The following is a 24,437-nucleotide window of genomic DNA, read 5'->3' as shown; positions in this document are numbered from 1 at the left end:
CTCTGGTGGCCTTGCAAAAGAGGGTCTAAAAAAATTATGAAAAGATTCCATAAAATTGCTGTTACCGGCACCAGAAAAGGTCCTACTGGTACGGGTAGACTGTTGAAGATGACGAGACCGTCCCATGTTTGTCAAGTTACAACTGGGAGATTCACTCCCTGCACCTGCACGGTTGTTTGGTGGAAAAGCCGAGCTAAGATCTAGTAACAGCTTCTGCTGATACTCCTGCATACGTGCGTCCCTTTCTATGGCTGGAATTATGTCACAAAATTTGGACTTGTACCGGGGATCTAATAGTGTGGCAATCCAGTAGTCATCATCACTTCTAATTTTGACAATACGACTGTCATGTTGGAGGTAGTGCAACAAAAAGGCACTCATGTGTCTTGCGCAGCCATGCGGACCAAGTCCATGCTGTGTTTGTGGCATAGAGGTGCTACCCGTTCTTTCTTCCTCTGACATCTGACCCCAACCTCTTTCAACTGAAATTTGACCAAGGTCTCCCTCATCCGCTGAGTCTTCCATGTCCATGGACAGTTCGTCCTCCATTTCTTCATGTTCTCCTGCACCTTGCTCAACATTTCGCCTGCTACTATGCGCCCTTGTCGATCCCTGTCCCCCATGGTCCCATGCCTGCTGCGTTGGTGATGATGAACGTCTGGACCTTCGTGATGTTGTTGTCCCTTGCGCATATGAATCCTCCTGTAGTTCCTCCCCTTCATGTTGTCCCACCCCCTGACTCCGAATAGTGTTTAGCGTGTGCTCCAGCATGTAAATGACTGGAATCGTCATGCTGATAATGGCATTGTCAGAGCTAAACATATTCGTCGCCATGTCGAAACTGTGCAGAAGGGTGCATAGGTCCTTGATCTGAGACCACTCCATCAGGGTGATCTGCCCCACCTCTGCATCTCGTTGGCCCAGGCTATACGTCATGACGTATTGCACCAGGGCTCTGCGGTGCTGCCACAGTCGCTGTAACATGTGGAGAGTTGAATTCCAGCGTGTCGCCACATCGCATTTCAGGCGATGAACCGGCAGGCCGAAAGACTTCTGGAGCGATGCAAGTCGCTCTGCTGCGGCGCTTGAACGGCGGAAGTGAGCTGACAGTTTTCGTGCCCTGTTCAGAAGGCCATCTAGGCCGGGATAGTGTGTTAAAAATTGCTGCACGACAAGGTTCAACACGTGAGCCATACAAGGTACGTGTGTCACCTTGCCCAGGCGAAGTGCCGCACCCAGGTTTGCAGCATTGTCGCACACGGCCTTACCAGGCTGCAGTTTGAGTGGAGACAACCATTTATTAAACTCGGACCGCAAAGCTGACCACAACTCCTCAGCTGTGTGACTCTTATTACCAAGACATGTCAAGCTAAAGACCGCCTGATGCCGTTGCGCTCTGCTGCCAGCATAGTAATGAGGGGTGCGTGATTCCTTCTGCGCAGTGAGAACGCTGGTGGCCTGACCAGGCAGGCTTGGGGCGGAGGTAGAGGACCCAGATGAGGTGGAGGATGCAGAAGCAGTGGCGGAACTTGGACAGACAGAGGATTGACACACAAGTCGTGGGGACGGCAAGACTTGTGCAGCAGACCCTTCACCATCTATCACCATAGTTACCCAGTGCCCAGTCAGCGACATGTAACGTCCCTGTCCATGCTTACTGGTCCAAGTATCGGTGGTGAAATGCACCCGTTCACACACAGAGTTTCTCAAGGAAGCGGTGATGTTGTGTGCGACATGCTGGTGTAGCGCGGGCACACCTTTCTTAGAGAAGTAGTGGCGACTAGGCATCTGGTACTGGGGCACAGCGACAGACATAAGGTCTCTAAAATCCTGTGTGTCCACTAGGCGGAAAGGCAGCATTTCGGTAGCCAACAGCTTACAGAGGGATAGAGTCAACCTCTTAGCTTTGTCATGGGTCGGAGGAAGTGGCCTTTTATTTGACCACATCTGAGGGACAGAGATCTGGCTGCTGTGTGTAGACGGTGTTGAGTAGGGTGTCCCTTGAAAAATGCAGGTTTGTGAGGAAAGTGCAGGCGGAGACATGATGTTGCCTTCATCCAACGTTGGTGCTATCGATGTCTGAGAGAGGTGTACACACTCACTTGTTTCCCCTTCCAAACCAACTGACGACCTTACAAGCAAACTGCCTGTTGCGGTTACAGTGGTGGAAGTTTTGCGTGGAAAAACAGGTGTGGCAGCTGTCCCCACAGTCCTAGAAGATGAAGAGCGCGCGGATGCAGTGGAAGGGGCGGGCGGTGGATGGTTCGCTCCACTAGGCCGCATTGCAGCACGGTGAGCTTCCCACCGGGACTTATGATATTTAGTCATGTGACGATTCATGGAAGAAGTTGTCAAACTGCTGAGGTTTTGACCTCTACTAACAGAATCATGACAAATGTTACATATCACATGAGTTGGGCGATCTTTTTCGATGTGAAAAAAGGACCAGGCTAGGCAAGGCTTAGAGGCCATGCGACCTGTTGATCCACCCCGAATAATGCTCATAGGCAGAGTGGTGGCTGAGGATGCAGTTGTAGACGTGCTACCAGTGCTCCGACTCTGTCCAGGAAGGCGCAAGGTAACTTCGTCGTCGGTTGCATCCTCCTCCACCGCCTCTGTTGACCTCCTCGAGTGCCTGACTGGGGGTTGACAGTAGGTGGGATCTAGAACGTCATCATCAATTGTTGTGTTTGCACTCCCCTCCCCCTCAGACCGAGCCTCTTCTTGCCCTGACGGAATATTTAAGTTGTCATCCCAATCGGGTATCTGCGTCTCATCTTCATCAGTATGTTCCTCATTGTCTATAACCACAGGTGTTACAGTTTGTGACAAAGGGTCAACATTATGCTCAGAAACTTGGTCCTCACGGCCTGAATCTGAGTCACAAAGGTTCTGGGCATCACTGCAGACCATTTCCTGTTCTGTACTCACTGTAGCTTGGGAGCAGACCTCTGATTCCCAGGCTATAGTGTGACTGAACAGCTCTGCAGACTCAGCCATCTCAGTTCCACCATACTGTGCAGGGCTGATGGAGACTTCAGAGCTGGGAGAAAGCAAGTTTGATTGGGATGACAACTCAGAGGACTGGTGTTTTTTGGATGCGGTACTTGAAGTGGCAGAGAGGGCACTTGTTGGACCACTTGAGATCCATTCAAGCATTTTCCTTTTTTGCCCATCATCTACCTTTGTTCCTGTTGTTCGTGTCCGTAACAAAGGGAGCACATCGGATTGTCCACGGTAAGTAGTAGACATCTTACTTTTGCTGGTAGATGGTCTATCTTCAGCAGATGATAATGGAGCTTTGCCACCTTCCCCACGGACAAAACCTTTTTTGCCTTTTCCACCACGCCTCTTCCCCTTTCCACCAGCATCTGTCATTTTGCCACTCATGTTGATTGCGACAAGATTGTGGACTGAAAATGTGGTAGTAAAAATTGAGAGGTGGTGAAGATTGCAGTGGTGGTCTAGCTTTATTAACAGCAGAATAATAAAGAATAAATATCCCTGACAATGCAACTTAGTTATAATTAGTTGGAGTGTGCAACGCAGGCAGACGTGCTGCAAATGTCTTTGCACTAGTGGGACTATAGCAAAGTCCAATAGCCACGTATAGGATGCCACTAGGTACACTGAGTGTTTGCTAGTATAATGGCTTGGTTAGAATGAGTTGTAGTGTGCAACGCAGGCAGACGCGCTCTGCAAATGTCTTTGCACTAGTGGGACTATAGCAAAGTCCAATAGCCACGTATAGGATGCCACTAGGTACACTGAGTGTTTGCTAGTATAATGGCTTGGTTAGAATGAGTTGTAGTGTGCAACGCAGGCAGACGCGCTCTGCAAATGTCTTTGCACTAGTGGGACTATAGCAAAGTCCAATAGCCACGTATAGGATGCCACTAGGTACACTGAGTGTTTGCTAGTATAATGGCTTGGTTAGAATGAGTTGTAGTGTGCAACGCAGGCAGACGCGCTCTGCAAATGTCTTTGCACTAGTGGGACTATAGCAAAGTCCAATAGCCACGTATAGGATGCCACTAGGTACACTGAGTGTTTGCTAGTATAATGGCTTGGTTAGAATGAGTTGTAGTGTGCAACGCAGGCAGACGCGCTCTGCAAATGTCTTTGCACTAGTGGGACTATAGCAAAGTCCAATAGCCACGTATAGGATGCCACTAGGTACACTGAGTGTTTGCTAGTATAATGGCTTGGTTAGAATGAGTTGTAGTGTGCAACGCAGGCAGACGCGCTCTGCAAATGTCTTTGCACTAGTGGGACTATAGCAAAGTCCAATAGCCACGTATAGGATGCCACTAGGTACACTGAGTGTTTGCTAGTATAATGGCTTGGTTAGAATGAGTTGTAGTGTGCAACGCAGGCAGACGCGCTCTGCAAATGTCTTTGCACTAGTGGGACTATAGCAAAGTCCAATAGCCACGTATAGGATGCCACTAGGTACACTGAGTGTTTGCTAGTATAATGGCTTGGTTAGAATGAGTTGTAGTGTGCAACGCAGGCAGACGCGCTCTGCAAATGTCTTTGCACTAGTGGGACTATAGCAAAGTCCAATAGCCACGTATAGGATGCCACTAGGTACACTGAGTGTTTGCTAGTATAATGGCTTGGTTAGAATGAGTTGTAGTGTGCAACGCAGGCAGACGCGCTCTGCAAATGTCTTTGCACTAGTGGGACTATAGCAAAGTCCAATAGCCACGTATAGGATGCCACTAGGTACACTGAGTGTTTGCTAGTATAATGGCTTGGTTAGAATGAGTTGTAGTGTGCAACGCAGGCAGACGCGCTCTGCAAATGTCTTTGCACTAGTGGGACTATAGCAAAGTCCAATAGCCACGTATAGGATGCCACTAGGTACACTGAGTGTTTGCTAGTATAATGGCTTGGTTAGAATGAGTTGTAGTGTGCAACGCAGGCAGACGCGCTCTGCAAATGTCTTTGCACTAGTGGGACTATAGCAAAGTCCAATAGCCACGTATAGGATGCCACTAGGTACACTGAGTGTTTGCTAGTATAATGGCTTGGTTAGAATGAGTTGTAGTGTGCAACGCAGGCAGACGCGCTCTGCAAATGTCTTTGCACTAGTGGGACTATAGCAAAGTCCAATAGCCACGTATAGGATGCCACTAGGTACACTGAGTGTTTGCTAGTATAATGGCTTGGTTAGAATGAGTTGTAGTGTGCAACGCAGGCAGACGCGCTCTGCAAATGTCTTTGCACTAGTGGGACTATAGCAAAGTCCAATAGCCACGTATAGGATGCCACTAGGTACACTGAGTGTTTGCTAGTATAATGGCTTGGTTAGAATGAGTTGTAGTGTGCAACGCAGGCAGACGCGCTCTGCAAATGTCTTTGCACTAGTGGGACTATAGCAAAGTCCAATAGCCACGTATAGGATGCCACTAGGTACACTGAGTGTTTGCTAGTATAATGGCTTGGTTAGAATGAGTTGTAGTGTGCAACGCAGGCAGACGCGCTCTGCAAATGTCTTTGCACTAGTGGGACTATAGCAAAGTCCAATAGCCACGTATAGGATGCCACTAGGTACACTGAGTGTTTGCTAGTATAATGGCTTGGTTAGAATGAGTTGTAGTGTGCAACGCAGGCAGACGCGCTCTGCAAATGTCTTTGCACTAGTGGGACTATAGCAAAGTCCAATAGCCACGTATAGGATGCCACTAGGTACACTGAGTGTTTGCTAGTATAATGGCTTGGTTAGAATGAGTTGTAGTGTGCAACGCAGGCAGACGCGCTCTGCAAATGTCTTTGCACTAGTGGGACTATAGCAAAGTCCAATAGCCACGTATAGGATGCCACTAGGTACACTGAGTGTTTGCTAGTATAATGGCTTGGTTAGAATGAGTTGTAGTGTGCAACGCAGGCAGACGCGCTCTGCAAATGTCTTTGCACTAGTGGGACTATAGCAAAGTCCAATAGCCACGTATAGGATGCCACTAGGTACACTGAGTGTTTGCTAGTATAATGGCTTGGTTAGAATGAGTTGTAGTGTGCAACGCAGGCAGACGCGCTCTGCAAATGTCTTTGCACTAGTGGGACTATAGCAAAGTCCAATAGCCACGTATAGGATGCCACTAGGTACACTGAGTGTTTGCTAGTATAATGGCTTGGTTAGAATGAGTTGTAGTGTGCAACGCAGGCAGACGCGCTCTGCAAATGTCTTTGCACTAGTGGGACTATAGCAAAGTCCAATAGCCACGTATAGGATGCCACTAGGTACACTGAGTGTTTGCTAGTATAATGGCTTGGTTAGAATGAGTTGTAGTGTGCAACGCAGGCAGACGCGCTCTGCAAATGTCTTTGCACTAGTGGGACTATAGCAAAGTCCAATAGCCACGTATAGGATGCCACTAGGTACACTGAGTGTTTGCTAGTATAATGGCTTGGTTAGAATGAGTTGTAGTGTGCAACGCAGGCAGACGCGCTCTGCAAATGTCTTTGCACTAGTGGGACTATAGCAAAGTCCAATAGCCACGTATAGGATGCCACTAGGTACACTGAGTGTTTGCTAGTATAATGGCTTGGTTAGAATGAGTTGTAGTGTGCAACGCAGGCAGACGCGCTCTGCAAATGTCTTTGCACTAGTGGGACTATAGCAAAGTCCAATAGCCACGTATAGGATGCCACTAGGTACACTGAGTGTTTGCTAGTATAATGGCTTGGTTAGAATGAGTTGTAGTGTGCAACGCAGGCAGACGCGCTCTGCAAATGTCTTTGCACTAGTGGGACTATAGCAAAGTCCAATAGCCACGTATAGGATGCCACTAGGTACACTGAGTGTTTGCTAGTATAATGGCTTGGTTAGAATGAGTTGTAGTGTGCAACGCAGGCAGACGCGCTCTGCAAATGTCTTTGCACTAGTGGGACTATAGCAAAGTCCAATAGCCACGTATAGGATGCCACTAGGTACACTGAGTGTTTGCTAGTATAATGGCTTGGTTAGAATGAGTTGTAGTGTGCAACGCAGGCAGACGCGCTCTGCAAATGTCTTTGCACTAGTGGGACTATAGCAAAGTCCAATAGCCACGTATAGGATGCCACTAGGTACACTGAGTGTTTGCTAGTATAATGGCTTGGTTAGAATGAGTTGTAGTGTGCAACGCAGGCAGACGCGCTCTGCAAATGTCTTTGCACTAGTGGGACTATAGCAAAGTCCAATAGCCACGTATAGGATGCCACTAGGTACACTGAGTGTTTGCTAGTATAATGGCTTGGTTAGAATGAGTTGTAGTGTGCAACGCAGGCAGACGCGCTCTGCAAATGTCTTTGCACTAGTGGGACTATAGCAAAGTCCAATAGCCACGTATAGGATGCCACTAGGTACACTGAGTGTTTGCTAGTATAATGGCTTGGTTAGAATGAGTTGTAGTGTGCAACGCAGGCAGACGCGCTCTGCAAATGTCTTTGCACTAGTGGGACTATAGCAAAGTCCAATAGCCACGTATAGGATGCCACTAGGTACACTGAGTGTTTGCTAGTATAATGGCTTGGTTAGAATGAGTTGTAGTGTGCAATGCAGGCAGACGCGCTCTGCAAATGTCTTTGCACTAGTGGGACTATAGCAAAGTCCAATAGCCACGTATAGGATGCCACTAGGTACACTGAGTGTTTGCTAGTATAATGGCTTAGTTATCAGTTGGAGTGTGCAGAGGACAAGAGGGTACAGTGGCAGGATTGTGGTGCTCTGGGTAGAGGAATGGAAGACTGCCTTTCTATTCCCTCCTAATGGTGAAATGCAGGTAGGAAATCCCTGACCTGGGCTACACAGACGCTGTTGCTGTTTGCAGGACCTGTCACCTATGGCTCTCTGACCCTGCCGGTTGGAGCCCTTAAAAGGACTGCTATAAAGTGCTCTCCCTAAGCTGTCTAACGCTGTGTATGCAGCGCATACAGCTGTATCGGCTATAGGACTCAGGAAGACGGAGCTGCGACAGTGATGTCTGACACCAAAGACGCAGAAGGCAGATAATGGCGTCCGTGAAGAAAATGTCCGGTTTTATAATGCAGGGACATGTGACATGCAGATCCTATCACACATGCCGTTGCTTCTCTGGCTCAAAGTCCACTTAGCTGTGTGTGTGTCTGGGATTGGCTGACATGCTGGCCCGCCCCACAAGACGCGCGCGCTTAGGGAAGGAAGACAAGAAAAAAAAAAAAAAAAAATGGCGATCGCCATTATAGAAACAGCAGTGATCTGAAGGCGCTGTTCACGCACACTATACACTGAAATGTGATAATAGTTTGATTCACAGAGTGACTTACACTATTACAGCAGAAACCAAGCTATGATTTAGCTGTTTTTTGGCTGCTAGAACCGTTCTCGAACGTTTCTAGAACTACCGAGCTTTTGCAAAAAGCTCGAGTTCTAGTTCGATCTAGAACATGCCCCAAAATCACTCGAGCCGCGAACTGGAGAACCACGAACCACGAACCGCGCTCAACTCTACTGTCCATGCTCGGCGACCATCAAACTTAACTGAACTGGAATTGTTTAGTAAATAGGAATGGTCAAATATACCTTCATCCAGGATCCAGGAACTCATTAAACGCTACAGGAAGCGACTAGAGGCTGTTCATTTTGCAAAAGGAGGATCTACAAAATATTAATGTCACTTTTATGTTGAGGTGCCCATACTTTTGCACCAGTCAAATTTTGTTTAAATGCGGATTACACATTTTCTGTTAGTACAATAAACCTCATTTCAATCCAGAAATATTACTCAGTCCATCAGTTGTTAGATATATGAAACTGAAATAGCTGTTGCAAAAACCCAAATTGTTATAAAGAAAAAAGGTTAACATTAATAGGGGTGCCCAAACTTTTTCATATGACTATAAGTATAGTATAGTATAGTATAGTTTCCCACCACTTATAGATCAGTGGTGGGAAACCTTTGGTGCGCGAGTCAATGTCCTTTGCTCTAGCCACTGGGCAGATTGCCAGGGACTGTGGTGCTTGGGCCAGCACTCCTGTTATGCTGCTACTAGCCCTTTAATTCCTCTTTACACATCGAGCACAGGAATACAATATTTACTACAAAACACTGCAGTTCATATAATGAAGGACTATATCCAGCATCATGATGTACCTGTTCCACCAATAAAGAAGTCATTCCCAGTATCTCCCATGATATGTAAAGCTGCATTACCAGAGTTTCCCATGGGATGTATAGGCTGCAGCCCCAGCATCTCTCATGTGATGTGTAGGCTGCAGTCACAGAATCTCCCATGTAATGTATAAGCTGCAGGTCCAGCATCTCCCATGTAATGTAAAGGCTGCAGCCTCAGCTTCTAACATGTAATGTAAAGTCTGCAGCCCCAGCATCTCTCATGTAATGTATAGGCTGCAGCCCCAGCGTCTCCTATGTGATGTATTTGCTGCAATCCCAGTGTTTCCTGTATACTCAAACTCCAGTGTCTCCTATGTGATGTATATGTTTCAGTCCCAGTGTCTCCTATATAATGCATACGCTTCAATCCCAGTGTTTCTTTTGTGATATATATGCTACAGCCTTGTGTATCCTATGTGATGTATATGTTCCAGCTTCAGTGTACCCCATGTGATATATATGCTCCAAACCCAGCATCTCCCATGTGGTGAGTTGGCTCAATGCCAACTCATTTATACCATTCCTGTTAATAAATCAATATGTTGTGAACTTGATCCAATATTTAAAGGCATTTTCCCATGAACAAAGTACACTTTAATCAATAGATCATAAAATAAATATGTTCCACAATTGAATGAATTTACAAAAACTATTCCTGTGCTGAGATAATCTTATAACGGTACTCTTGCTATGTACTATCTATTGACTGTGTCTCACTATACAGTACAGGGACATGGTCCGATCGTATCACAGCTCCTGGGCAAAGGAGGAAACAAAAGAGAGTATATTGACAGGATAGCATAGGATTGAAGGGGCAGCTTTCTGTGAGGTAAAACATTTGTCTGTCTGTTTTACCTCCTAGAAAGAATCGGATGAGACCTCATTCTATCCTTTCTGTATACTCTTTTGCTTCCTTCCCTGCTCAGGGAATTATTATCAGTCCAAGATCTATTGATTAAATTATACTTTGTTCGTAGGACAATCCCTTTCATTCCATTAATTATTTTTAATGACTCAAAATAAAAATACCTTAAGTGTGTGCCACAGCCATTCACAATATGTCCTCAATGTAAATTTTTTAAATCTCCAATTGTAAAATTTGAATTGTAAATTTACCTTTTTGTATCGATCCTTTGCAGCATTAATGTCATCTTGAAGAAACTGAGATTCAATCTGAAGTTCAAGATTACTCAGCAAAGCTTCATCAGCCTCCTAATATACAGTATATAGAAATGTATTAGTCTCCATTTACAAATAAACCCTATGCTTGATTTATTTACAGGAGATATGTCTATGGCTCATCAAACACCATAAACACTGCGTTCAAAATTATTATGCAAATGCTTCTCTGATTTCCCTAAATGATCGATGCAAATGAGCCTGTATAATGTTCAAATCTGCCACTATAAGACTATAAATCAAATATAATTGGAGAAATCTCCAAATGACAACAGTAATGTTTTCAAAACTAAAAAAAAACAAAATGCTCCACATTATTATGCAATATATTGTTTCCAAACATGTTATAGCTTGTATAGAATGGAAAATGGTCATTTGTTGAATTTGCAGCATTAAGAGGTCACATTGACTGAAATCAAATACTTTTCTAACCAAAAATATCTTAAAGCGCACCAATCACCTGGATTTTCCCATATAAACTAAAGCCAGTGCTATACTGGCACTATCATGCTGATTCTATACATACCTTCCGGTGTCAGATTGGATGTAAAGTTTTTGAAATACAGGCAAGTAAAGTCCCAGACATGCACAGCTTTTTGATTGGCAGCAGCTGCTGAATAGCTAATATGTGGGTGGGGTTTTGCTATATCTATTCCCACCCCTGTCTGCTGCCTGGGCTCTGTAGATGCTAGTCTATATGGGCTCCTACTAGATATGAGTCATTTCTGTTAGATGATAGGGGCGTGTTAAAAATGCAGCTCATACAATCTAACATTTACAGAGGTCAGGAAGCAGACAGGGACGGGGATAGATAGCAAAGTTTGACCCACATATTAGCTATTCGACAGCTGCTGCCAATCAAAAAGCTGTACCTTTATGTAACTTTACTTGCCTGCATTTCAGAAACTATACATCCAATCTGACCACTAAAGGTATGTATAGAATCAGCTTGATAGTGCCAGTATAGCACTGACTTTCGGTTATATAGCAAAATCCTGGTGATTGGTTCGCTTTAAGGCCAAGTTACATATTAACGTAGAACTCCTTCTTTGATATCACCTTCAAAATTCTTGCATCCATTGAACTTGTGAGTTTACCGATAGTTTATGCTTGATTTTCTTTGCAGGGCATCAGAATAGCCTCCCAGAGCTGCTGTTTTGGTGTGAACTGCCTCTCACCCTTAAAGATCTTTTGCTTGATGATACTCAAAAGGTCCTCAAGAGGTGTAAGTCAGGGAGTCTGGCCGGAACGCCATGGCTTTCTCTCCTTTTATGCCCGTAGCAGCAAATAAATCAGAGGTATTCCTTGAAGCATGAGATGGTGCATTGTCATGTATGATTTGACAAATGGCACGATTCTTCATTTTGTACTATGGAAGAAAGTGGCAACACAGGACAATGAGTCAGCTCACACTTCCACCCTCGTAATGTAACTCCTGGATTGGCACGGAAAGACCTGGTTCTGGGCCAGATAACTGATGCAAGGAAAATGGAAAAGTCATAACCATGTGATCACAACAATGATTAAGGAGTAGCCACTGCCATTGCTGAAATGCGTCGGTTTTCAGGGGGGCACCCTAACAATGTCTGTAATTGTTGATGTCATTGTCTGTGTGAATTCCCTTTCATTTTGGATTTATTAAAGCTGACAAATTTTTATCCTACATATTTGGCTTTCCTTCATCACTAGATTTTTCCATTTTCCTTGTATAGAAAAAAAGTGGTCAGTTCTAAAATCTATATACTTTTAAGGTAATTTTTACACCTTCAGGGACCCTAAAGGAGCCTACCAGCATTCTCCTCAAAATTCAGGCCCACAACATGATTCTGCTACCTCCTTGCTGATGTCACAACCTGTTTAAGACATGGTGGCCATCCCCCAACCAACCATTACTTCATCCATCTGGACCATCAGGGTTGCATGGCACTGATCAGTAATGAAGACTTTTAAAATTAGTCTTTATGACTGTCTTGACCCAATGCAACTATTTCTACTTGTGTGTACATTTTAGGGGTGGGCAAACAGTAGGTTTATGTCGCGGGCGGAGGGGAACGCGCTCGCCACGCTCGGGTCCGGTCTTCTGCTGCTGCTGCTCGGTGGCTCGAGCGGTGGGCCGGCCCCGGGGACTCGAGCAGCGCTCCTCGCCCGTGAGTGAAAAGGGATGGTTTGGTTAGGGAGATTGTTCGTGACGCCACCCACAGGACGTAGCGATGATGGCACCATCGCTGCTGGTGACGGGGATCCCGGGAGAGATGGTAGGGTGCAGCTGGGATGTTGTCCCCTCCGTGGGTAGGGGGGTTGGTGATCCCGGGGCCCGGGGATGTAACAGGGAGGCTGGATGGCTGGGGTGCAGGGACTGCGTGGTGCGGTGCCATATGGCACTGGTGTACTCACTCAGACAATCACTGACAGAGTCTCTGGTAAACCAAAACGGCCGGATGGACGGGTCCCGCAGCCGGCTGCAGTGTTGTTGTTGTGCTCTTCCCGGACAGCTGATGGTGGCTGTCTTTCCCTGCACCTTTTAGAATGTTTTGACTCCTGTGGTTGCCCACCAGTAGTCCGCTCCCCGGCGTATAGGTGCCGTAGGAATCCGTTTTGCCCGCAGGCGCTGGCCCTTGGATCTCTAGCCTGTGGCGGTGGCTGTATATCCTCACGGTGTGGACCGTTGCCTTCTGTCGGGACTTGGTTGTTGGGGAACCCCTGGGGTTCCTGTCACAATCGGATTTGACTATTGACGGCGGCTCCAAGCCTGGTTGGGGTCCGATGGCCCTGCCTGTGTGCTTAGCTTCACTCCACTCACTGGTTCAGTACCGGCGGGCCAACGCCCGACCCCGGTCCTTACGGCTTCGCAGAGTTCCACCAACTCCTGCAGACGGCCACCACCATCTGCCAACCTTGCTTTCAGTGCCTGGGCTCCTACCCAGACACCTGAAGTGTTTACTCCTCTCACTTCCACCTCCAAAACTGATCTGACACTTTTCCCGCCTCCAGGCCTGTGAACTCCTCAGTGGGTGGAGCCAACTGCCTGGCTCCGCCCCACCTGGTGTGGACAGCAGACCTGGGATGGAGGCAACAAGGGTTTTTGATTGACTGTTGTAACTGTCTAGGGTGGGAGTGTGTATTGTTGGTATGTATGTGACTACCTGGCTAGTCCAGGGCATCACACTTCCCCTTGGTAAAATGCAGACCGTCCGCGGGCTGCCCGTCCATCACTGGTTTTATTTTTCAAACTGCAAAAGATAATTTAACATATTAAACATTTAACGTAAGTATGTTTTCAAATCTTCCCTTACGGGAGGTACAGTGCTTTAATGTTTCAAACATTTTTATTAAAACGGACGGGTTCATGGTCATCCGCTCCCCCACCCAAATAACCTGATCCTTGATGCTGCCCCTAAGAAACGGGCAGCACCCCTCTTCCCCAGTCCAGGTCCAGGTTACCCGAGCGGGAACGGGTACGGTATCTCGCACCCGGCTGTCAGTTCAGGGGACCCCACGTCCAGGGGGACCCCTGACCCCCGGAGGATGGCTACCGGTCCTGGTGGTGGACGGGCCCCAGCCTGCTCTGCTGCGGGCCCTTCCTCCAATCTGCCTCTCCGGAGGCGGCATGGGCGGAAACCAGCCCACCAAACTATTTACAAACCCACAAGTTCGTGGGTGGCCTGCCAGTTCTCGGTCATGTTCATGAGCAGTTTCTCATATGGGCGGTAAAACACATAGGGTCCCTCCGGGGACAACTTGCCGGCAACGGCCGGGATAATCACGGTAGACAATCAGGTGAAAAACTCGGTTTGATTTAGTGTTCATTCAAAGTGCAGAGGGTCCCAACGGGGACAACTTGGTTGCAACGGAGGACCGCTGCCACTACTGCTCACTTCCGTACTCCTCACCCGGCTCCAGGTGAAGAAACACAGGCTCCATCCCTTCCAGCGCACAACAGGCGCGGCGGAGGAGAGACGCCCGGTATCCATTATTTCCGTTCCGAGGGATGTAAGTGGCCTCCATGTCATACAAGCCAAACATTCCCTCCTCCTCTGAGACAGGCTCTGTGTCAAGCCCCGAGCCGTTGTCATCTGACTCTAGGTGGCTAATGACGGGACCTGGCAGGACTGAGACTGTTTCCAACTGAGCCCAGACTTGCGGTTCCTCTAAGTCAACCACTCCAGCTATTGGTTGGCTGGCGTCCTCTCGGGCCTCTGGGCCCTGGCGGGGCATCAACGCGGACTCCGTCACCTCCATCGGGACAGCGGCCTGAGCGGGGCCGCACGGGCGGCTAGCATGGACGATGGAGTGGGCCCTGCAGGGGCCAGGGGTAGACCGAATCCTTCAGCCGCAGCGGACGGTCCCTCTGGGACACAAGGGCGTGGGTCACTCACCAGCTCTTCCAGCATGGCCTCTATTTCATGCGCCCGCACGACCGCAGCCAGCTCCTCCATCTCAGCGGTCCAGCGATCCAGCAGGTCCCGTACCTGGGCCCGGTTACGACAGCACAGCAGCATCACTTGGGTTTTCAGCCATGCCGCCTTCCCGAGGGCAGGCTCCGGAGACTCAGGCCTCTCAGGTGGTGCGGACATGTTGCAAGCTGCTTCCAGGAACCGGGTATGTTGCAGAGCCCTGGCGTCCCGGCTTTTTATGCCCTCGGCTACATTAGGCAGGCCTTCACCCGCCCCCCCTTGGTTCTTTTTAGCACTTCCTCTCACTTTCACGCCTTCCCTGCTTGGGGAAGAGACTCGAGCGGGAAATCTTCACACCAAAGATGGCGGCGCTTCAAATTTTTCGGCCGGACGCCGTCGGCGGAGACCACAAGGCGCACTTCTACTGGTAAGTCGATTGGTTCTATCCTGTTCGTAGCGCCAAGTTGTCGCGGGTGGAGGGGAACGCACTCACCATGCTCGGGTCCGGGGCTTCTGCTGCTGCTGCTCGGTGGCTCGAGCGGTGGGCCGGACCCGGGGACTCGAGCAGCGCTCCTCGCCCGTGAGTGAAAAGGGATGGTTGGTTTGGGGAGAGAGTTCATGACGCCACCCACGGGACGTGGTGATGATGGCACCACCGCTGCTGGTAACGGGGATCCCGGGAGAGATGGTAGGGTGCAGCTAGGATGTTGTCCCCTCTGGGGCCCGGTGCTGTAACGGGGAGGCTGGATGGCTGGGGTGCAGGGACTGCGCGGCACGGTGCCGGACGTCACTGGTGTACTCACTCAGACAATCACTGACAGAGTCTCTGGTAAACCAAAACGGCCGGATGGACGGGTCCCACAGCCGGCTGCAGTGTTGTTGTTGTGCTCTCCCCGGATGGCTGATGGTGGCTGTCTTTCCCTGCACCTTTTAGAATGTTCTGACTCCTGTGGTTGCCCACCGGTAGTCCGCTCCCCGGCTTATAGGTGCCGTAGGAGCCCGTTTTGCCCGCAGGCACTGGCCCTTGGATCTCTAGCCTGTGGCGGTGGCTGTAAATCCTCACGGTGTGGACCGTTGCCTTCTGTCGGGACTTAGTTGTTGGGGAACCCCTGGGGTTCCTGTCACACTCGGATTTGACTATTGACGGCGGCTCCAAGACTGGTCGGGGTCCGATGGCCCGACCCCGGTCCTTACGGCTTCACAGAGTTCCACCAACTCCTGCAGATGGCCACCACCGTCTGCCAACCTTGCTGTCAGTGCCTGGGCTCCTACCCAGACACCTGAAGTGTTTACTCCTCTCACTTCCACCTCCAAAACTGATCTGACACTTTTCCCGCCTCCAGGCCTGTGAACTCCTCGGAGGGTGGAGCCAACCGGCTGGCTCCGCCCCACCTGGTGTGGACATCAGACCTAGGAGGGAGGCAACAAGGGTTTTTGATTGACTGTTGTAACTGTCTAGGGTGGGGGGTGTGTATGTTGGTATGTATGTGACTACCTGGCTAGTCCAGGGCATCACATTTATGCTCAATTTTAATTTCAGAGGCACCACAGGCTTTGAATATGTGTTTGTTGATTCCTTTTTTTTTTTTTTTTTTATTCCTTTTGGTATTTTATCATCTGCTCTCTTAACCTGATGAATATTTTTTGTGCAGAATCCTTCCTCATTATGCTTTTATCTGCATAAACCCATCTGTGCTTTGTATTAGCCACAAATGTCTTCACGGTATGATGATCACGCTTAAGTTTTCGTGACATGTCTAGTGTTTTCAGACCTTGTCCAAGGTATTTCACTATTTGAAGCTTTTCTTCAAAAGAGAGAGATTCTTTTCTTTTGCATGTTGTTTGAAACCTGTGGCCTGTCTAATAATGTGAAACTTTTTTCTTAAAGGGAACCTGTCACCAGATTTGGTGCCTATAAGCTACGGCCACTACCACTGGGCTCTTATATACAGCATTCTAATATGCTGTATAAAAGAGCCCAGGTCACTGGGTATAACATAAAAAAACACTTTATAATACTCACCTAGAAAGTCGCTCCGATGCACAACGGTCAGATGGGTGGTGCCGTTCTCTGAGACCGGTGCCTCCCCTTTCGGCCATCTTGGTCTTCCTTTTTCTGAAGCCGCGGTGCATGACGCGTCTACGTCATACACACACGCCGGCATTGAGGTCCTGTGCAGGCGCACTTTAATCTGCCCTGCTCGGCATACACACCGGCAAGTGTGTATGACGTAGACGCTTCATGCACCGTGGCTTCAGAATAAGGAAGACCAAGATGGACGGAAGGGAAGGCGTCGGTCCCGGAGAACGGTATCACCCATCCATCCGTTGTGCACCGGAGCGACCTTCTAGGTGAGTATTATAAAGTGTTTTTTATGTTATACCCAGTGGCCTGGGCTCTTACATACAACATGTTAGAATGCTGTATATAAGAGCCAAGTGGTGGTGGCCGCAGCTTATAGGGCAAAAAACTGGTGACAGGTTCCCTTTAAGTAATTTTCCTATAATTGGGCTCACCTGGCAAACTAATTGTCACAGTTCTTTAAACTTGATTTCAGTGATGCAAAGAGCCCTGAGATACAACCACCCATGACTTTACAGAAAAGCAAAAAATTACATTTCTAAGGCGCCTAAATATAAATTGCATAATAATTTGGAACGCAGTGGTTTTTTGTTATAAACTAAAATCAGTCCAATTTCTCCTATTATCAGAAAGGTTTCACAGATCATCTTTTTCCTTCAATTGGAAAGCCTTTTCTCATTTCTATGATTTAAAGTCTATTGTCTAAATAAGTGAGAGGTTTCAGATCCATGTACTGTAAAGGGTGCAAGACAGCATTGTCACATTACAAATTGGGAAGATGAAAGTTAGTGATTTTCTTTTACTTTCCACTTTTACTTTTTATGGAGTTTTTACTGTTTTATTTGATAGACATAGCCTCAAACCAGTTGTGCAGCTGTGAAGCAAAGCTAAATTGATAAAATACTTGGCTATTACAATTACCACCAGTAATGAAATCCAGCATAGGGATAGCATAGAGATGAAAAGAAATATAACACAGAAGCATGGATAAAGCTTTTTATAATTATGTAGTTTATATCCCGTTGTTATGTTTTATAGAATGGCTGTGAGTTGTCCTTGTTCTTGTCCTTCATTGTCCTGTAGGTAATATGTACATGTGTTTCATTTGATCTATTAATGCCAATAAAGTAAATTAAATTATCATAGTAAGAAAAAAGTGAAAAATCCTGCCTCATGTTTTAAAGAAAACCTGACAGCAGATACATGCAGCCCGGCCACTGGCACCATGCATCTGGTTGCATGATTTCAGCCCTATGTTTAAAGGGGTTTTCCTTCAAACAAAATTTAAATCTTGGAATAAAAATAAGTTCCACAATTGAATGTGATAAACAAAAATGTTCCAGTGCTGAGATAATCTTATATATGTACCCCTGCTATGTACTGTGTAATGGCTGTGTTTGACCCTACATGGCCATGACCTTTTTACCTACTTCACTAGCAAATTAACAGCAGCCAGTACTAATGAAAACGGGCAAGACCTTTTTACCTAGTTCACTAGCAAATTGACAACAGCCAGTACTAACAATACATAGAAATGTGATTGACTGCATAATTTTGAGCAGGCAATGAAAACTGGCAAGATCTTTTTACCTAGTTCACTAGCAAATTGACAGCAGGCAGTACTAAGCAGCAATACCTATAAATGTGATTGACTGCATAATTTTGAGCAGGCAGTAATATGTAGCAACTAGCAATATCTAGAAATGTCTTTCACTGGCTAATTGGGAGCAGCCAGTAATACGTAGCAATACTTAGAAATGTGTTTCACTGGATAATTTGGAGCAGCCAGTAATACGTAGCAATATCTAGAAATGTCTTTCACTGGCTAATTGGGAGTAGCCAGTGATAAGTAGCAATAGCTATTTAGATCCTTTACTGACAAATCTTTAGCAGGCACTGCCAAGTACCTATCCCTATTTCTATCATTAAATACTGATTTGTGTCACACAGCTTTCCCTACACTGCATGTCTCCATTCTACATTATCACTCTCCTATCTATCTCAACAACTTATCAATAAAACCCTAGCGGAGCTGTCTAACAGCCTCGGCGGCAGCACCAGCTGCAGCACCTTCCCTAACGTTTAACATTCACAAACTGGCGCCAATGCCACATGTCCGCAATTTATATACAGACTGAGATGTGACTTAGGCAGCCAATAACATAAGACTTTGTGTCTAAACCTTGTGGATGTTTGCTGTGCCGTGATTGGCTATTGGAACATCTGCCAATAAAGTTAAGAAAAAAAATGGTGACGAGCACGTCTGGCTTCTCCCAAGTCCCCACACACTCCACTCATTAAACACATCCCCGCATTCATCATACAGTCCCACAATCCTATAGAAAAACATAAAATGTTATGAGAAAAGCATTTTTTTTAATTGTGAGCAGTGATCGAACAAAACCGAACATTGCCGACTTTTGGGAAAAAGGCTCGGGATTACCAAGCTCGAACGAACATGCTAAGGCGCATGCCAAGTTTGAAATTGGCGAACCTTTAACAAACAGGCTCCCTCATCTCTAGTCAGCATCTGTGATGGAAGATCCGGTCTGTATTGAGATGTCAATGCCTTGTAAGAAAACAAGTTTGAAATGTGTCGCAAACAAAGGGGAACGGTGTTTAAAACATGTTGACAGTAAAGTGCTTGCAGTTTTTAACCATTGTGGACTCTTCCTTAGTGACTTTGAACCCTGCACCACTCAGTGTGCATCAGAAGATTAGGAGCTGACCTGTGGCCGAGAAGTCCCGGTGCGACAAGGTAAAGCTTCCTCACACACTCTACCACCCTTGTCTATAGCATGTCAGGGTAAGGAGACTGAGTCTCTCACCCATGGCTACTGCCCTGAGCACGCTTACAACACACCAGCATAAATATTGCTCTAAGCACCTTTAATTTAATCACTCTTATTTTGTATAGGAAAGTAATTACTATAGTAGACAAAATGGCCATCTTCTTGGTACACTGACTAAATCTGTCCTAAGACAGGTGCATGTAAAAATCAGCAGTAGGAATCTCTGTCACCTCCTTTCTTGTGTAAGACGTTGTGCTCTCAGTGGATAGGTTGATGTAATCATAGGGATAACAGAAGATTGAGGCTGCTCACACTGTTGTCCTTCCTTTCTTTCTAATCTAATATTGAAGGTACCAAGATGATGAGGTGAGAAAAGGAAGGTAACTCACACAGCTATCCACCATGTCTATCTGATCTCATACTGGAGATACCTGTGTGCTGAGGTAATAACAGGTTACTCATACTACTGTCGACAAAGTCTATTTGTTCTAATACTTTATATAGCAGGGGTGCAGAGATAAGAAGATGCTGCTCATACTGCTGTCCCCCCGTCTGTCTTATCTAATACTATATATGCCAGGGATGCTGAGGTATTGAAAGGCTGCTTACACATCTGTCTCTTCTGTCTTTCAGATCTAATAGTGTATATACCAGTGGTGCTGAGTAAAAAGAGGCTGCTCACACTGCTGTCCACCATGTCTATTTTATCTAATACTGTATATACTAAGAGTGCTGAGATAAGATGAGGCTACTCACACAGCTGTCCCCATCTGCTTGATCTAATACTGTATATACCAGGGGTGATGAAGTAAGGAGAGGCTGTTCACCTTGCTGTCCCCATTGTCTTTCAGATCTAATAGTGTATATAACAGGTTTACTGAAGTAAGAAGAGTTTAGTCACACTGCTGTCCACCAGAACTTTCTGAATTCTGAGTTGCTGCTGGGACCTGGAATTTGCATCACAATTAGAGATAAGTGAACCTGTGGATGTTTGTTTTCTGCAGGTTCAGCTGGACTTTAGATAAAGTTCTGTTCTGGACCCGAACTTGACCGGGACCTTATTGGAAGTCATTGATTGGGAAGTTCGGGTCTCTGCCCACATACAATACAGCCAGCCATAAACAGAACACTTCTGGAGACGGGAGGGCGAGTTTTGTTTTGTTTTTTTTTAAATTTCTGTACACACTAAATCCGATAATGCTGATTTTGCCCCCAGTGTGAGCTGTTAAAACACTGCATCGGCTATCACTGGGCTGAGCACCGAGCGTATCCAAGCACAGTAGTCTGCATATGTAAAGCACCCAAACTCCAAACTCGAACATTGATTTGTTTGTAAAGTCTGTGTTCAGTACGGACACCGAACTTTAAAGTTTGGATCCGCTCATCTCTATTCACAGTGCATGATATAGGTTAACTCCATGTCACAGCAGCACAGCTTCCTACTGAATATACTTACAGGCACCTGCCTTATTATCATTCTAGAACAGGTTTTTGTCAATCTAACAAGATGCCACCCATTTGATCTACCACAAAGATTATCACAAAATGTGATTTGCTAATTAAAGGTATTAAGGAATTTATTCATAAAAACATTTTCATTTTATTTTGTTCTATTCCAAGAAAAGCCTATGAAAAAAAATAATTTTTTCATAAAACAAAGAAATTGGTAAGTTTTTAAAGGATTTAACCAGTGCATAAATATCAAAATCAGCTAGAAAAAAAGGAATCACACTATAAGGCCACCTTCACACATTAGTGATTTTGGTACGTATGTTACAGTTTTTATACGTACCAGAATCACAGACATATGCACAGCCATTAAAATCAATGAGTCTGCGAACACATCAATAGCCACATTTCCGTGTAACGCACACGCATATCCGTATGTTCCGCACGGAAACATGACGGTTTTTCTCCGGTATCACTGATATTCCACGGACCACACAGTGGTGTGATCTCTGTTACACGTACCAGAGAAAACACGTATGTTTGATAAAAAAAAAAAATTTTTACACTCACCTTTCTCTAGCGCTGCTGTTTTTGTCTGCTGCTGTCTCCTGCTTCCAGGCTGGCTAATTATGCTCATGGATATTCATTACACTGCCGAGCCGGAAGTAACAGCAGCAGCCAGAGACAGTATTACGAGAGACATCAGCATCACAGACAGCAGCGGGGTGGACAGGTGAGTATAGAAGTGCCTGATCTCCATGTGTTATCATGGATCACGGATAATGGATAGCACATGGAGAACACACATGCGCCAAAATCATGGCACATGAAGGTTTTGATTTTGACGGAGGTGATTTTGGCACACGGAGGGCCAAATACATCTTTAACATGTCAGTGAAAAACATGGGTGTGTTTCACTGACATGTGAAGGAGCCTAAGGCCCGTTTCACACGTCAGTGAAAAACACTGACGTTCGTCACTGACGTGTAAAACACGCACATGTCCCTCCATGTTCCGTGATTCACGGCACACGTGTGTTGTCCATGTGCGATCCGTGATCCCGTGATTGCATATGGACATTACTCACCTGCCTTCACTGCTGCTGTCCATGGTGCTGATCTCCTCGGGTCTGCAGCGTCCGCCCACCGCTCTCAGCACCTACTTCCTGGTCAGCATTTCCTGCTCTCATGAATATTCATGAGCCAGGCAGGAGCTGCCGAGAGCAGAGCAGGCACAGCGAATCGCAGGCAAGGTAAGTTGAAAATTTTGAATATTTATTATGTCCATGATTTTCTTGTACGTGTGTCACTGATCACACACGGATCACACCATAGTGTGTTCCGTGGGTCATCAGTGATGCCAGACAAAAACTGACATGTCTCCATGCAGAATCACGGCCAAGGGTGCACGCTGCATGGAGACACGTTCAGTGAAAAATCACTGATGTGTGAGCAGACCCATTGATTATAATGGGTCTGCGTATGTCAGTGATTCTGGTACGTTTTAAAAAAAGCACAAACGTACCAGAATCACTGAAGTATGAAAGGGGCCTAAGGTACAGATGAGTTTAGGAGTGATGAGTGAGCGTGCTTAGCACTGCTCATTACTGGATCAAGCATCGGGGTGCTCACAAAGCTTGGCCGAGTATCTTGGGTGCTCTGATATTTTGTCCATGAAACAACTCCCATAATGCACAGGCCTGCTTTACTGCGTGATGTGTCCTGTCACCCTAGGTAGAGCAAGTTGAAACCTTTAAATGGCTTTCCTGGGGGATAAAATAACGCTCTCGAGCGTGCCCCCCCAAAAACAATGCCCTTCCTTCCGCCAGAAATGATTTGTTTATGGCAGGCGGTATGTGGGCGGAGACCCGAACAAGCCAATCATTGATTTTCCATAATGCTCGTAAATCGCATCAAGCTCGTCCGAGCATCTGACCACAGCTCAAATCGAGTAACGAGCATTTGAGCATTTTTGTGTTCTCCCATCACAGTTTCCCTTTATGATGCTGGATTCATTAGACTAATACATTAAACTGAATGGAGGCCACTTTTCTCCATTGTACATATTGTATTTTTAAACTGCGTAGCTAAACCATCAATATAGGAGAGAATCTACAAAAATAACCATGTTTTATAGTGATGGGATGTGAAGGACAAAGCGAGCTGTAAAAGTAATGTCTAACACTAAAAAAACCCTGCAAGCCATATAATGTCTATCTGGCAGGAAAGTGTGAGCCTGCTGACTATAATTGATAGAGGGCACGTTACAGTGACTGCGGTCGTCCATTAGACCTTGTGTCTGATCCATAAAGAATCAGCTTTTATAAAGAAGTAAATGTAACAATCAATAAGAATGAATTCCAAAGATAATAAAACCAGCAGGCAGCATAAATATACATTACCATGTGTAAGATAAGGGTATCACTTTATAAAACAGGTTTGTACAGAGAGTTCTACACATCTATATCTAATAATTGTCATACATCTTACAGACCTTGATGGTGTGATAGGTAGGAACATATATACAACCATTATATTAATGCCACAGATACTCAGGACTTACCTTATTAAGGCGTTCTAGATTATCTTTTAGGAGCAGCTGATATTCACATTCATTTTTGTACCTGCAAATTCCCAAAATAATCAGGGATATAGTAAAATATTGCAAGTTTGGTAACAATTGTAAAAGTGAATTAAAGTGACCCTTCCCCCGCCACTGAAGACTAACGCTAAATATACAGTATATTGTCTCCTGCTGCCTGCTTTGCTCAGATCCTCCTGCATCCAAGAGGGCTGCTACAGTAACATGGGAAGCAGTGGTACAATTTTGCCTCCCTTTCTTGTCCTGTCATGTGGAGACATCACTGGAAATTTAAACTGCTCCGTATTGCTCTGCAAAGGCCATCTTGCATGTAGGTGACTGCAACGCTAGAGGAGATACATATGGAAATGATACATTGTGTAAAAATGTAAAGCTGAAAATTGTACCCTGCATTTGTATTCAGCCCCCTTTAGTCTGACATAACTAAATATAATCCTTAGTGATCAATTGCCTCCAGAAGTCACCTAATTAGTAAATTGAGTCGACTTGTGTAATTTTATTTTCAGTATCACTGCAAAAAGCCATGTAAGGGACACTGCTGACATGTGTTAGGGGCACTTTGCACACTACGACATCGCAGGTGCGATGTCGGGGGGGTCAAAACGAAAGTGACGCTTATCCGGCCTCGCTGTCGATATCGTAGTGTGTAAAGCCTTGTTGATACGATTAACGAGCGCAAAAGCGTCGTAATCGTATCATCGGTGTAGCGTCGGTCATTTCCATGATTTGGAAATGACCGATGTTACGATGTTGTTCCTCGTTCCTGTGGCAGCACACATCGCTGTGTGTGAAGCCACAG

General features: G+C 46.1%; 1 protein-coding gene across 1 annotated transcript in view; it reads right to left on the bottom strand.

The window, feature by feature from the left end:
* Window positions 1-24,437, bottom strand: part of BFSP1 (beaded filament structural protein 1) — a 98,346-nt gene that overhangs the window by 62,727 nt on the left and 11,182 nt on the right. Inside the window, exons 2-3 of the mRNA XM_075339276.1 lie at window positions 23,600-23,660; window positions 10,257-10,352 (exon numbers count right to left, since the gene is read on the bottom strand). Of these exons, the coding sequence (XP_075195391.1) occupies window positions 10,257-10,352; window positions 23,600-23,660 (157 nt within the window). The remainder of the gene's footprint in view (window positions 1-10,256; window positions 10,353-23,599; window positions 23,661-24,437) is intronic.

Source organism: Anomaloglossus baeobatrachus, chromosome 3, assembly GCF_048569485.1.
Source record: "Anomaloglossus baeobatrachus isolate aAnoBae1 chromosome 3, aAnoBae1.hap1, whole genome shotgun sequence".
In the NCBI taxonomy this organism is placed as follows: Eukaryota; Metazoa; Chordata; class Amphibia; order Anura; family Aromobatidae; genus Anomaloglossus; species Anomaloglossus baeobatrachus.
This window is presented reverse-complemented; position numbering and strand designations above follow the sequence as displayed.